The sequence below is a fragment of the Odontomachus brunneus genome, unplaced genomic scaffold (assembly GCF_010583005.1).
Source record: "Odontomachus brunneus isolate Ranch 3 - 2012 unplaced genomic scaffold, Obru_v1 Obru_scaffold_041, whole genome shotgun sequence".
NCBI classification, from domain to species: domain Eukaryota; kingdom Metazoa; phylum Arthropoda; class Insecta; order Hymenoptera; family Formicidae; genus Odontomachus; species Odontomachus brunneus.
This window is the reverse complement of record NW_022639491.1, coordinates 1418007-1432678: the sequence shown is the minus strand read 5'-3', so window position 1 is coordinate 1432678 and position 14672 is coordinate 1418007. Positions and strand designations below refer to the sequence as shown.

At 33.4% G+C, this 14672-nt stretch overlaps 2 protein-coding genes and 1 long non-coding RNA gene across 4 annotated transcripts in view; 1 reads left to right on the top strand and 2 right to left on the bottom strand.

The window, feature by feature from the left end:
* LOC116844334 (golgin subfamily A member 6-like protein 1) overlaps nucleotides 1-7663 on the bottom strand; it is a 15251-nt gene extending 7588 nt beyond the window's left edge. Inside the window, exons 1-7 of one of the 2 annotated variants that reach the window (XR_004378065.1) lie at nucleotides 6937-7663; nucleotides 5788-6852; nucleotides 5493-5654; nucleotides 5233-5417; nucleotides 4719-5100; nucleotides 4452-4572; nucleotides 3760-4259 (exon numbers count right to left, since the gene is read on the bottom strand). Coding sequence is in view for 1 of the 2 variants with exons in the window: in XM_032815738.1 (XP_032671629.1) it covers nucleotides 4066-4259; nucleotides 4452-4572; nucleotides 4719-5100; nucleotides 5233-5417; nucleotides 5493-5654; nucleotides 5788-6852; nucleotides 6937-7374 (2547 nt within the window). In the remaining variant the exon portion in view is untranslated. Of the gene's footprint in view, nucleotides 1-3423; nucleotides 4260-4451; nucleotides 4573-4718; nucleotides 5101-5232; nucleotides 5418-5492; nucleotides 5655-5787; nucleotides 6853-6936 lie in introns of those variants that run through there. The other variant, XM_032815738.1, reaches the window with a different exon arrangement.
* On the top strand, nucleotides 2915-4379 carry LOC116844343. Its single transcript, XR_004378067.1, has 2 exons — nucleotides 2915-3269; nucleotides 3345-4379. It is a non-coding gene; the product is annotated as an uncharacterized LOC116844343 (long non-coding RNA).
* A 1524-nt stretch (nucleotides 7664-9187) lies between the features above and the next one.
* Nucleotides 9188-13621, bottom strand: LOC116844433 (F-box/LRR-repeat protein 16-like). Its single transcript, XM_032815937.1, has 6 exons — nucleotides 13468-13621; nucleotides 12606-13138; nucleotides 12256-12526; nucleotides 11328-11738; nucleotides 11130-11230; nucleotides 9188-9661 (listed from the first exon to the last, which is right to left on the bottom strand). The coding sequence occupies exons 1-6, from the start codon at nucleotides 13583-13585 to the stop codon at nucleotides 9587-9589; spliced, it is 1509 nt and encodes a 502-aa protein (XP_032671828.1). The 5' UTR covers nucleotides 13586-13621; the 3' UTR covers nucleotides 9188-9586.
* Between the last annotated feature and the right edge of the window lie 1051 nt (nucleotides 13622-14672).

The window sequence follows — 14672 nt, the reverse complement described above, 5'->3', positions numbered from 1 at the left end:
CTTATAGAAATATCATACTAAGAATCATTGATAATTACTTATTATCCAGTATTTTTAATACTGAAAATAAGTAATTATCAATGATTCTTAGTATGATATTTCTATAAGGGATGTCATTTGATGAAACAACACTATTATTTTAAATCATATTTTTTAAAACTTTCTCTCAAAAATTAGTAATTCGATTTGTTTAATTTGGATTTTCTTGGATTTTTTAATTTTTTTTGTTGGTTTAATCATTATAACATTTTGTTAAAAATGTAAAAGTAATTATCACTGGTTCACTACATTACATCAATATTCATCGCATATCGAATGTTGCATTGTTTCAATATCTATCAACAAATTATCCAATAAACAACAAGTAAAAATTATGTAACTATTATTTGGTGTTTGCTAGGTATGTTATAATGTAGTGTGAACACTATAAGGATATATTATATATGCATTAATCGTAAGAATATCGTTGGAGTCATTGGAAATCGCCGCGTGCCGCTTTATCGTCAGGTTAAGCAACTTTAACGGAGTTAAGACATGGATGGTGCCAGTTGTACCCTTATAGAAATATCATACTAAGAATCATTGATAATTACTTATTATCCAGTATTTTTAATACTGAAAATAAGTAATTATCAATGATTCTTAGTATGATATTTCTATAAGGGTATATCGCTTAAGATTGAAATTATCGCAGAAGGATTCACGAAAGTTTGGAATGTATTGACAACCTTCGATATCTAGTAGTTTATGAGAAATGAGGAAATTAGGAATATATAAGTATATTTTTCTAAACATTATGATTTTCTCATTTTTCACCTTCGCATAATAATTCTCAGTATTTGATTACTATCAATATTTAACAGTGATTTTATTATCAGTATTCACCAGAAATTAAGTACTGGCCAAAAAATTACTGAATTACTGGTAATATTTAATCACTAATAATTTTTCAGTATTTCTTAGTATGATATTTCTATAAGAGATCAATGCAAAAAAAGAAGAAAAAGAAATTTATATTTCATTTTTTGTACATATATATATATATATATACAGGGTATTTTTTTTTAACTTGACACTGCTAAATATCTCGAAAAATAAGCATTGTACGACAAAAATATTTCAAATAAACCCTCAATAGTTTGAGGGCGCAATTCAATCCCACAAAAATTATTCATCTCCCGCCCCCCTGGGGATGGGGCGGGAGGTAACTTTGAAATCTTAAATAGGAATCCCTACTTTTTATTACAGATTCGGATGCTACATCCAAAAACACGTAACTTTTGTCTGAACTTTTTTTTCTATTTCTGATAGATGGCGCTGAATTCGGCGAAAATGGGGTAACCTTCGTTTTCTTTAAAGGGAATCCCCTATAATGACGCTACGTCGAAGAAAAATAACTTTTGTCGGAAACATGTTTTTTCGAATTATCGTAAATATCTACGATAATTTTTTATCCGTTTAACCCTAAATTTTGAAAGATCGTGAGTGGACCATTTGGAAATGACCACGTCGAAATGACGACGAAAACTTCTTATTATTCTCTTTTCTGGTTCTTCCTTATTTTCCTTATCTACCTCCACTTTACTATACTTAGAAGGTACCTTATTTTCATCTTTATCAGAACTGTTTTGCGCAGATTTTTTTCTCTTGAGCTTACTTTTTCTCTTTCTCTAAGATTTATAAAATATATTAGATATAAATAATCATACACAAATGATATCATACAGTATAAAAAAATAAATACTACTTTTTATTGGGAGTGTGAATAAGTTCTCGCCGTTTCACCATCAGATGGCGGTATAAAAATTTTGTGTGTATAATTCAAGATGATGACGCATCTATATTGAAGTTCTATAACCTATGTTTAAAATCAGTGCGTGTCTTTCCATTAACCTATAAAGAACATTTTCTTTTCGTAGCGTAAAACATGTCAAATTTCGTGCCAAATAAACCGTTTTTGCGGGGAATTTTACTGCACTACTTTATTCAGAAGAAATCTGCAGCTGAAGCACACAGAATTCTTGTAGAAACCTATGGTGATCGTGCTCTGTCGAAAAGAACATGCAGAGATTGGTTTAACCGATTTAAAAATGGTGATTTTGATGTTCAAGATAGAGAACGCAGTGGTGCACCAAAAAAGTTTCAAGACGAAGAATTGGAAACATTACTTGCTGAAGATCTATGTCAGACGCAATCCGATGTTGCAAAATCAATTAGGAGTTGATCGAACAACAGTTTCGAAACGTCTGACAGCATTAGGAATGATACAAAAGGAAGGATCTTGGGTGCCATACGAACTGAAGCCGAGAGACGTCGAACGGCGTCTTGTCACGTGTGAACAGCTGCTTCAACGACAAAAAAGGAAAGGTTTCTTACATCGTATTGTGACTGGTGATGAAAAGTGGATATACTACAGTAATCCCAAGCGTAAAAAATCGTGGGTTAAGCCCGGCGAAGCAGTAGCATCAACGCCAAAACGGAATATCCACGGTTCCAAGCTCATGCTCTGCATTTGGTAGGATCAGCTTGGGGTAGGGTATTACGAGCTGCTCTAACCCAACCAAACCATCACAGGAGATCTCTATCAACGACAATTGATGCGTTTGAGCCGAGCATTGAAAGAAAAACGGCTGCAATATGAGCAAAGACACGATAAGGTGATTTTGCTGCGTGATAACGCTCGGCCGCATGTCGCGTCACCGGTCAAAACATACCTGGAAACGCTGAAATGGGAAGTCCTACCCCACCCGCCGTACTCTCCAGACATTGCGCCTTCTGATTACTATTTATTTCGATCGATGACTAACGGCCTGGCTGAGCAGCACTTCACTTCGTATAAAGAAACGAAAAAATGGATCGATTCGTGGATAGCCGCAAAAGAAGTGTCGTTTTTTCGACGTGGAATTCAAATGCTGCCAGAAAGATAGGAAAAAGTAGTCTCCAGCGATGGGCAATACTTTAATTGACTTGTTTTTTTATTATTTTTTTAAAATAAAGGATTTATTTTCACAAAAAACGGCGAGAACTTATTCACACTCCCAATACAAACATGTACTCTTACGGCCTTACGAAGGTACCTTACGGCGGCATGAGACAGATACAAAATCGAGACAGAAGACATCGAGGTTTTGAAAGAAATTCTAGAAGAGGAGCGACAATTGCTGTACGGCAAGGCGTTGGATCCTTTAATTCTGGAGGTTTACTACGAATCGCAAGCTCGTGATAAAACGTACAGAGAATATCTAAAATTGGATAATACTTTACCTTATGTAAGAAAAACATGAGAGTGCACATGATATATTATATCAAGTCAACTTAAGCTTAGTAATTTTATGTATTTGCAGATACCGGTTTATACGCATTTATCGACTTATCCTTTAACATCTATGGAGGCGCAAAGAATATTCTTGCTCGGACAGAAAATAGATTTTACGTATTGATTTTTATTCTGAATCACTGGAAGGATCTCGTACAAGATGTTCTAATACATTACGGTAATCTCGACTTTAGTAAGTGTATTTAAGAAGAGCATTGAAGCCATCGTGAATGCGTTCAACCGCAACAAAGACATATCTACGAAAGTTACTTCGTCGCAACGTTGAGTCTTCAATAAGTCGACAAAATGATGAACCAATAATATATATATCTTAATATAAATATATAAATAATGTGAAATAATTGAGTACTAATTTATTTGAATTAGTAGTAGTCGTGCATTAAAACACGAGCATTAAAAACGTGCAGTAGTTGCATTAAAACCTCGACATAATGACTCTCTAATACCGATTAACCAATTGCGTACTACAAAAGTCTTTAATCTCCTTTTAGCAAAGATATAATATTTATATATAAAGAAGTAGCGAACACTAAATATCGTCGAACAAAACGCACGTTACATATATTGTTGTGTGAACATTTGTAGCAATGAACAATGCGCCCTCACATTTTCATATGCATACAATACGTTCGATCGTCTGATATAGTAAAATCGTTATGACACAACATCACGATCAATTATCTCCTACGATATTAAATTCGTAATATTTGCGCTTCGATTCGAGAATCCTATTCGCCTTCCATCATGGAAAAACGCGGCGGCGTTTTCCAGATTGCACTGGAGGTACGCTTCAATCGATTTCGATCTATACCTTGAAATAGCTCGGTCAAATCCGGCGTGCACTTACGAGTGTCGAAGAATTTGTACACTATTTCATTTGGAATGTGCCGTTGCATTGCCAGTTGCACCTTGCGTACATGTGCTGAAAAATTTCGAGTGATTTAACGATTTTTCAAATGTACAATTATATTACAATATTATACTGTATATATATACTTTCTTTTGAGAAACATTTGGAAATAAAGATTTTTATTAAAAATTATATGTCAATTTTCATGAAATATGTTCCTATTTTACCAAGAGCTAAGAAAATTCTTTGAAAAAAGATACCTACTCTGTGCCCAATGTGGTATTTCGTGTTTCGGTCTATTCTCATCGTCCGATTCGTCATCGTCAGGTTCGCTGTCTAACACATAATTCGTAGTCCCTTGTTGCTTATTACCAGCTTGTTTGTGCTGTAAAAAAAAGATTGAATATGATAACATAAATATATATCGGTAAGAACCAATTTACTTAAATTAGCAATAGTTTATATAAAAATTTCTCTGTAGACATTATGATTCTACATGTGTATTATAAACGACATTATATGTAGACTTACTTTAACTTGAGCCGTTTGCGCCATATTCTTCAATCTTATCGCTTCAGCCTGTTGCTGGACTCTCACTTCCATTTCTTTACGTCTCTCGGCCTCCTGTTCTCGACGCTTTTGCTCGGCGAGCAAACGTTCCGCCTCCTCTTGTTCTAACAATTTCTGTAATCTCTGATGCTCTTCTAATTTTCGACGTTCCTCCTTCTCCTGCGTTCGCTGCAATTGTGCAAGGCGCTTCTTTTCCATTTCCTCGCGCTGCTTTTCCTGCATCAGCTGAGCCAGCTTCGCCCTCTCTTCTCTTTCTTTCTCTGCCTTTTGCCGTTTCTCTAATTCCTGCTTCTCCTTAGCTTCTCTGGCTAACTTGTTCTTCAATTCCTTCTCTTCTCGCTTTCTGATATGTAAAATGCATATATAAAATTTGTATAATAATCATTTGTAAATAATTAAAAAAAAACCCTTTGAAAGCTATATTATAATTTCAGTATCAACTCTATTTTTTTTAGTAATTACTATATGCCCGTACCTTCTCTTTTCCTCCGTCAGTAATTTCAAGGCTTCCTTTCTCTTCTTCATCGCATCTTCCTCGTGTCGTCTTTTATCTTCTAATTTGTCAGCAGAGTTGTTTTTACTGGCAGTCTTTGGAACTTGTACAAATGACTCCATGGTAATCACGATATTCGCGCGCGAGGCGGTTAAAGCTTTTCCATGCTAAAATCAAAATATACGTTAAGTAGACGTTTTCAGATCAACACTCAAAAGAATGAAATAAAAAATGATTCTCACATTCACAAGATTTTGTGTGCTTGACGGAGTTTGAAGACGAGTTGCAGACATTGGAGTTACGAGTTTCGGTTTGTTCAGAGGTGTTGTTTTTAATTGTGGCATTGCATTCAGCCTGTCATATTTAGTCAGTTTATTGATTCGCTCTGGCATTTGCTCCTTGTTCTGAAAAGAAAGACTGATTCATTATTAGAGAGTATCAACGAGGACGAAACAAAGGAAGAAACATAATCAATAGAAAATATCAAACTCTTACAATAATTATGAAATATAATTTTTCATACACAAATGCTTTTACCTCTTTGGATTCTTCATTGTCTTTCTTCTGCTTCTCTGCAAAGCAAGCTATCTTCTTAGCTTTCGCGAGCGACTTACGAGCTAATATCTGTGTATAATTTTTATCCGTATTTTTCGTTTCTGTTGCGGCCTCCGCGGCAGCCATAGCACGAGTTTTTGTTCTGGTTATTCTCGTAGGCTCATTCACGTCGACAGACTTTGGGCTCTGCGTCACCACTTGTTGCTCAAACGCCTCGACCCTTTTCTTCACAGACTCTTTCACGTAAGGACTGAACAATGCATTCGATTTGTACATAGTTTTGATTTGCGAGAGCTTAACCAAGGGTGTAATTGGATCTTTAAAATTCTCTTTTACATTCTTCACAGGAGTGTTAGGAACTTCGTCATCCTCGGAGACCGATAGTATGTGTTTCTTCTGCTTCTTGGTAATTTGTTTCTTTGATTTCTTTAATTCAGGTGATGACTCGTCATCTGTAATTAACCCATTATATATGTTTTGTCCCACAGATTCTTTAATCAATCGTGTACTGTCTTGCTGTGCTTTCTTCAAACTTCCTTTGCTGTTTTCTCTACTATTCAATTGACTCGACTCCTTTTGGATCACAACTGTTTGATTTAATATTCTCTGTGGTGGTAAAGACTCTAATACTACTGTGGCATTCAACATTTTCTCAGTCATAACAGAACTATATTTTAGAGTTGAATTCATAATTGGAGTTGGTTTTCCAATTGCATCTTCGTATATAGATTCTTCAATGACATCTGTGGTAGGAGAAATAATTGCATCACTCTCTTTCTTTACTTCTTTCTCCTGACATTCTTCAGATTCCGATTTGGAGAAACATGGCAATTTCTCAGATGAATTTTGCTCCTTGGTCTTTTCAATTATCTCCTTATTAGACTGAAGAGGTTGTTCAGTCATTTTTCTTATTATTCTCTTTTCTGGTTCTTCCTTGTTTTCTTTATCTACCTCTACTTTGCTATACTTAGAACGTACCTTATTTTCATCTTCATCAGAACTGTTTTGCGCAGATTTTTTCCTCTTGAGCTTACTCTCTCTCTTTCCCTAAGATTTATAAAATATATTAGATATAAATAATCATACACAAGTGATATCATACAGTGTAGAAAAATAAATATTACTACTTACTTTCTTTACTGAGAAACTAACATTTTCATTATTGAATTTTGCTGGTCTTGTATTGTGCAAATCTTGTATTTGCTTTGTGATATTATCCACTGCTTTCAGAGATGCTATTCTTCTTGTTCTACGGACTACTTTGTCTGAATCTTTTTCTTTTTCGGGAAAAGTTTGAACAATATCTTCTACATTTTTCTGTTCTAATACTTCATCTTCTGGTATAGTCTCAATACGTTCTAATACTTTTTTCCTTGAAATCTTTGGGGTTTTTGTGACAATCGGGACAGACGATGGTAGTAATAATTGATTGAACAATGCTTGCAAATATTCTTTTTGATCCATAACATTCTCTTCAAGGCGCTTTGATATTTCCTCATGCCGCTTGCTGATACTCAAGAGATCCTTCACAATTATTCCCCACATTCCATTCTTGGATTTGACATCCATCGTGAAAGATAGACGGGTAAAACGATCCTTGAGAGTTCCACTCAATTCAATCAGTTATATCGACGTGAATTTGACGACACGTTTGACGTTACAAGTCATACACGATATAAACTCAAACAATATTGACAAATTATACATCTAGCATCCGTTTTCTTCTTTAGTGTTTAAGTGTTTTTCTAACTTGGATTCTACCTTTTCGTTATTTGTAAAAAAAAAAAACACTTATTCCTGCAGGTTCAATTGGACATGACCGACAAATCAGTACTTTTCCAACGTGAAGTAACGACTTTTCTCTTTAATTCGAATTGAGACTAATGTAAGATTCACACCGCGTCCGATGTCCGACGTACGACGTCCGATATCCAATAGGAGAACAGCTTTCCAATGGAGAATTGAATTTTCTATTAGAAAGCTGTTCTCTTATTGGATATCGGATGTCGTACGTCGGAAATCGGACGCAATGTGAATCTTTCATTAGTCTTAATTCGAATTAAAGAGATAAGTCGTTCGCGTTGGAAAAGTGCTGATTTGTCGGTCATGTCCGATTGAGCCTGCCAGAATAATAAGTGTTTTTTTTTTACAAATAACCAAAAGGTAGAATCCTGCATAAGGGTGCTATTTCACGTGTCGTACGACAAGCTTTTCGGATACGTTTATTGGTTGGCGAATAGAGCATTGACTATATAATCATGGACTGCTAGCGGCGATTCTAAGCGTCTGTCAATATCTGTAGCGCCGACAGGACCAAACAACGGCAAAAGAAGGAACTCAATAGAGCAAAACAGAGTTAACAACGTAAACGCTTCTAATATCCGCGTATTACATGGTGATACCCAACAAACATAGAACATAACTGTGATATAACACAGGAGTAACATGTAATATAACTGCTGTTATACGTTATTAATATTGAAGTTATTTAATTTTCTTTATAACTGCGATGTAACTATGTTATAAAACTGTTATGTTATTATGTTATTTACTGGTTAAGTTACACCAACAATATAACAGCAACATAACTTTAACATATTGTTATATAAGAATTCTAATGTTTGCATTAGATTTTAGTTAAGCAATATTTTTATATACAAATGTGAAATTATATTTTCGGTGTTTCTCGTAATATAAAATCAAATGATATAAAAGTGATGTCTTTTTGATATCAAACGATACCATTTTTATGACAATTTCATAAAATTCATGTTAAAATAATATCGGTGCTGCGAGGAATTTATTTTATGTTAATGTTACAATAAAAATTAAAAAGTTCACACTATTTAATATATATTTTAATTATAATAATCTGTTGTATTGTTAGGAATAGCCCAAGTAAAACATAATAGTGTAAGAAATTAACCAACTCTCATCATCTATCGGATTATATGTATACTTGGTCAGCGCTGTTAAGTTACGAGAAGCGTCGTCTCGTCGATGTATATAAGTGCGCGGATATTCAGAGAGACTTGTTACCTGATTTCTGCGAGAGTATTGGAGAGAACTGAATTGAGTCTTGTATAAGTGTTAGAACGATATAGAAATCGTTGAGAGAAGATCGTTTTACTTCTCTCAAAGTTTGAGCGCGTATACCGCTTCACACTCGGATTCGTGTCCGTTTATTCCGGGTAGTTGACCAGCGCGGTTATTAGTAATTGTTAAAGCGCATTTGTATTGAATCGATAATGTATCGGAATTGGTTATTCGATTAGTTAGTTTCGATCGTATCACGACCATTACACGCGAATAATGAGGACGTTTGGACTTTGTCGGGATTGTATGAACTATATGTATAAGTGTAGAATAAAAATGATTGTCGTATAAGTATAAAACTCTTTATTTAACGGAATACGTATAATATTAAGAACAAAGCTCTGGTGATTCTGACTACGTGGCGGTTGGTTACATAATTTCAAATCCTCCAGCCGACGTGTATCTTTACAATAGTCAAAATGATATTAATTTAATATTTTTTTACTGATAATTGATAAATTTGTTCAATGTTTGATCAAAATGATGTCAAATTGATATCATTTTGATTCTTATGTTCTACTTGGAAAGCTATAATGCAATAGAAGTCGTACTGAAATTCAAAAAAAATTAAAATGAAAATCTATTGATAATTCATTCATAGTAGATATACAGTGGATATCCACGATGCATGTTATATGGATGTCCATCATCGATGAATTATGGAAGTCCATTAAAGATCTACTTGTCATCCATCGCTGTCATAGATGTTTGGTGAAATCATTAACATCTCATACACGTCTTCTAGGTGGATATATTGTAACTATAATCAGTAGAATTTTTTTAAATCAGTAGAATTTTTTTAAATTTTATAAAGTACCATGTAATAATAGCACTAATTTCCAAGGGACATTTTAGAAATGTTCTTGTGATGTCTTAAAAACATAGAGGTGTTCTCTGGACGTCTTTATAGTCTTTTTAAACATCTCTTGGAAGTTTGTGCTCTCTAAGATGTCATATTTATACTCATCGATGTAATAGTTCTCACATTTTTTTTCCCCTTAGTGACAATTGAAAAATATGAAAACTATTACGCTGGTAAATATATTTATAAACTCATTAAGTTACAAATATAATACAATACACAAATAATATGATTGTAACTATGGTATGTATGTTGTTGTGTGAAATTAGTTTCACTTGTGTCTTCATTCAGCGTTTCATTTTAGTCTTTAAGTTCAGTTATATGATACATGTAGTATTGTATTTGTATTCGCAAATGAACTGAAAACTTACAAAAGAACTACGATTTTTAAAATTACGATCTATATTCTTATTTTCAGATAATGTCAACAAGTGGTTATCTGTTTGATAGGTGTTGGTGTTGAAATAATTTGATTTATTTTGTTTATTTACATTTGAATAAGATTTTTTTGCTTTTGTTTTGCCACTGTCACGTCCGACTAATACCCAATTTCTTCAACTCCGGTTAACTTTATCTCTTTGACTATATAACCATGGAGTGCTAGCCGCTAACTTACGTCTACAGCAAAACATCTGTCAATACTGCTTCAAACTTATGATCACGGATACACACGCAAAATATCTTTCACATGGTAAAATAGAAATTACAAGTATGTGATAGTTTACATAATAGCCGTTGTTTGGACCTGGCGGCGCTACAGATGTTGACAGACGTTTCGCTGCAAACACAAGTTAGCGGCTAGGGGAGCGGTGCACTTGGACACGGTGCATTTGGACACAGCCAATCACAGCACCGTATGATTAGAGATATTTGTAGGGTTCCTTGGAACAGCGACTTGTGATTGGACTGTGTCCAATTGCCCCGTGTCCAACTGATATACACCCAGCGGCTAGCAGTCCATAGTTATATAGTCAAAGAGATAAAGTTAACCAGAGGTGAAGAAATTGGGCATTAGTCGGACGTGACAGTGGCAAAACAAAAACAAAAAATCTTATTTAAACAAACAGAATAAATCAAATTATTTCAACACCAACACCTATCAAACGGATTACTACTCGTTGACATTATCTGAAAATGAGAATACAGATCATAATTTTAAAAATCGTAGTTCTTTTGTAAAGGTGCTTTCCAGTTGTGTATACTGTGTTATACAAAACCAGTTTATTGGTTGCATATTATTTTACAAGATATTTTAGATAATATGTGATATAAACTTGTTTTGTGTATATGTTGGCAAGATGTGTTAAGCAACTAGAAAGCACCCTAAGTCTATCAAATAATAATTCGTTGCGACTCCGATAATTACCAAGATGGCCTCTCTTTTTCTTATCTGTTCTCTCCAATTCGTACAGGACTTATATTGCTTTTTGTAATAATTCAAAAATATATGTTTTGCTGCAAGCATTCCTGAAGCACACCAGATAATAATTTAACCCTACACAATCAAGATATCTCAAATATTTTTAATAAGACTAGCTAATTGAATAGAAATTCCCGGTCATACCTGAAAGACAAGGAGGAATATAGAACTCATTGAAACACTCATTGATCAGTTGTATTGTCGGATGCACCTTATGTTTATCTGTTAAAACAATTCGTGTTCCCAAAACATAAATTTTTAGTACCATTTTACTAGGTTCATTATCATGAATTATTTTCGCAGCTTCGTAAATATTGTTTGTAATCCTATTACAAAAGGAAAGATCTAGTAGTTGTAATTGAGGTGAGAAATGAAGAATTTTGTGTATCCCATTGTTTGTTATATGTCCACATCCGCTACACTCCAATCCTTTTAGGTTCTTTAGATTTTTCAAACCAAAATCGGTAATTCCAAGCACAAAACTAATGTTTAAATATTCTAATTTTGGTAATGTTGCAATAGCTCCTAGTGCATTATCGCCAAGAAAGTAGCCACCTAAAATCGTCTCGGATGATAAATCATATGTTTGAAATATTTAGAACACTAATGCAGGATTCACACTGCGTTCGATGTCCGATATACGACGTCCAATATCCAATAGGAGAACAGCTTTCCAATATAGAATTCAATTCTCCATTGGAAAACTATTTTTTTATTGAATATCGGACGTCGTACGTCGTACGTCGGACGTCGGATGCGGCGTGAATCCTGCATAAAAATGTAAACGGTATATGGGTTGCTTTCCAATAAGAGACAAGTCGACACAAGTAGCATCTTATCTTTGTTACTCACTAAATGTGGAACAATGGCTGCATTCAGCAGACTCAACAGTTGCACAACAGTTGAGTAATTTGTCAATGTAATTGGTCTAGATTTAGGGATCTAATAGCAAGAACCAATAATCGTTGATTGCTCACTGAGCGCTTTTTCTACTGAATGCGCCCAATGATAGAATGATGTTTGTGTCGACTTGTATCTCTTGTTGGAAAGCAACCACGGTATGATAATTTACCAGAAATATCTAGAGAAGTAATCTGTTGACAGTTTATTGCTATGTCAGTGAAATGTAGAAGTGAAAATGGAAAGTGTGTCATTTTTAGTGTTTGCAAGTTAATAAGGTTTGTAAATCGTAACGCAGCCGCATCTGATGGATACATATCTTGTTTGTAAATTTGTAATATTTTTAGCTTTTTGCAATAATTGGTGATAGTTTCCATAGTTTTTCTACCAATTGTAGTACAACTTATTTCAAGATGTTCCAAATTTTCGAGCTTTGCCAATCCCTATGTTGAAATATAATTAATGTTATGTACACATTTATATCAACCAATTATAAAAAAAAAATTAAAAAGAAAGACTTACCATGGAAAATATAGTATCATCAATATTCCAGCAACATCTTACTATAAGAGTGCGCATTGTCTGGACTGGCAAGTATGATAAACACTTACCCCCAAAGTCATTATGAAAAAATATTTGTAAATAGTTGAGCTGTGGATATTCTTGGAAAAATGTTTCATGTTCATCTAAGCCGTAAGATCTTTCCAAAGTAAGCCTAGTTATCTTTTTGCCCATAAATAATTGTTTGTTCTCTTTATCAATTGTTATCATAGAAACATTAATATTAGTAAGATTAGAACAATGTTCCATGACTATTTCGAATAGTTTTCTGTTAAACGGAGCTACATCAGATGGATTCTGCAACGTTGTTACTGAATTGGGCAGATGTAGTTCTATTATAAATTTGCCATATCTTGATAACATTTTCTCTATTTTCTTCAGTATAAATTCAGTGGTTCCATGACGTTTTGGAAAGCCTTGTAATAGGTATGAGGTATCTATCTTCTTCATTTTATACCAAGAATCTAAACTTAATATTCTCCAACGTTTACACACTACAAAAATAGTAAGGATGCTTTTCATTTGCTTAACACAACTTGACACACATGTACATAAAATCAGTTTATTGGTCACATATTATCTAAAATATCTTGTAAGATAATTCGCAACCAATAAACTGGTTTGTGTAACACAGTGTATGCAACTGGAAAGTATTCTAAGTAAATAGTGCAACATTATAAATATATATATATATATATATATATATATATATATATATATATATCATAATAGTATAAGCATAATCATTAAGCAGATAATATAAAGAAATATATCTATCTGAGGCAATAGAAATAACTGTAAATTGTATTTGTGAATTTCTTACCTCTTTCTATACGGATTTTGTCAACAATTGGTAAAAATTGAAAAATATGTTTTAAGCAATCATCGTTCAACATATTAATAAATGGATCTTGAAAATCATATATTTGAGTTTCTTCCATGGTTATCTTTTCTTAAAGAAGTTTTTGTTTTCTTGTAATTAGGTTTGCAATTATTTGTAGCCTCTTTTGCTTTCTTGTAATCAAGCAGTTATTTGTAGCGTCTGCTCCTAAGACTCTATTATACAATCTTATTAGTTTCATCAAACTCATCATTCAAAATTCTAAGAGATCGTCTATTAGTCGCAGTTGTATTTTAAAGTCATCATGCAAGCACAGATTTTTATATATGACTAAACTGTGTATAGAGTTCGACATTTAAATAATTAAATAAAAATAATTAAATATTTAAATAATTAAATAAAAATAATTAAATATTTAAATAATTAAATAAAAATAATTAAATATTTAAATAATTAAATTTATATTGTGAAACGCTTAAATATATAAAAAATAAAAAAATTATATTTAATTTCTCAGACCAATGTTCGGTTTCAAGAGAGACATATGATATTGTTCTTTTTATCTTATGATGGATACACCATTGAATAAAGAGATGTTTACGTGTAGCAATCGGATTTACAATCGGATTAATCACAGTGATATAAATTATCTAGAGAAAAAGTTCCCTAGGTTAATCGGATTACTAAATTGTGTCCGTAGGGCACGAATCGGATCAGCGAATGAAGAGAAACTTGCGCGAATGTTGCGTAGATATTTACGCAACATTCGCTAATGAATATTGAGAAATAAATAGAAAAGTACATACATTGTTATTTTTATTATAATTAACAATGCACATACTTTTCTATTTACTTCTTAATATTTATTTCTTAAGAGATGTAAGTATGTACGCAACGTTCCTCTGCATCCGCTAATCTGATCCGTCCTTCACGGACACGATTTAGTAATTCGATTAGCTTAGGGAACTTTCTCTCTAGACAATTTATATCACTGCGATTATATCAATCTGATTGGAAATCCGATTGCTACATGTAGAGACCCAGTGGCTACGTTCAGCAGAACTCAGCGCTTTGTAAACGGTTTAATGATACATTGCTGTGTTCTGCTGAACACTCTTTGGGGTCATATCAGCGCTATATATATGTATATATATATATATATATATATATATATATATATATATATA

Bases quoted from the DNA above. Each gene is read 5' to 3' on its own strand.
- LOC116844433 (XM_032815937.1), bottom strand. From the start codon at position 13,585: ATGGAAGAAACTCAAATATATGATTTTCAAGATCCATTTATTAATATG. The intron at 12,527-12,605 runs GTAAGTCTTTCT...ATTTCAACATAG, and splicing joins ATGATACTATATTTTCCATG to GGATTGGCAAAGCTCGAAAA. The intron at 11,231-11,327 runs GTATGACCGGGA...GGTGTGCTTCAG, and splicing joins TATTCCTCCTTGTCTTTCAG to GAATGCTTGCAGCAAAACAT.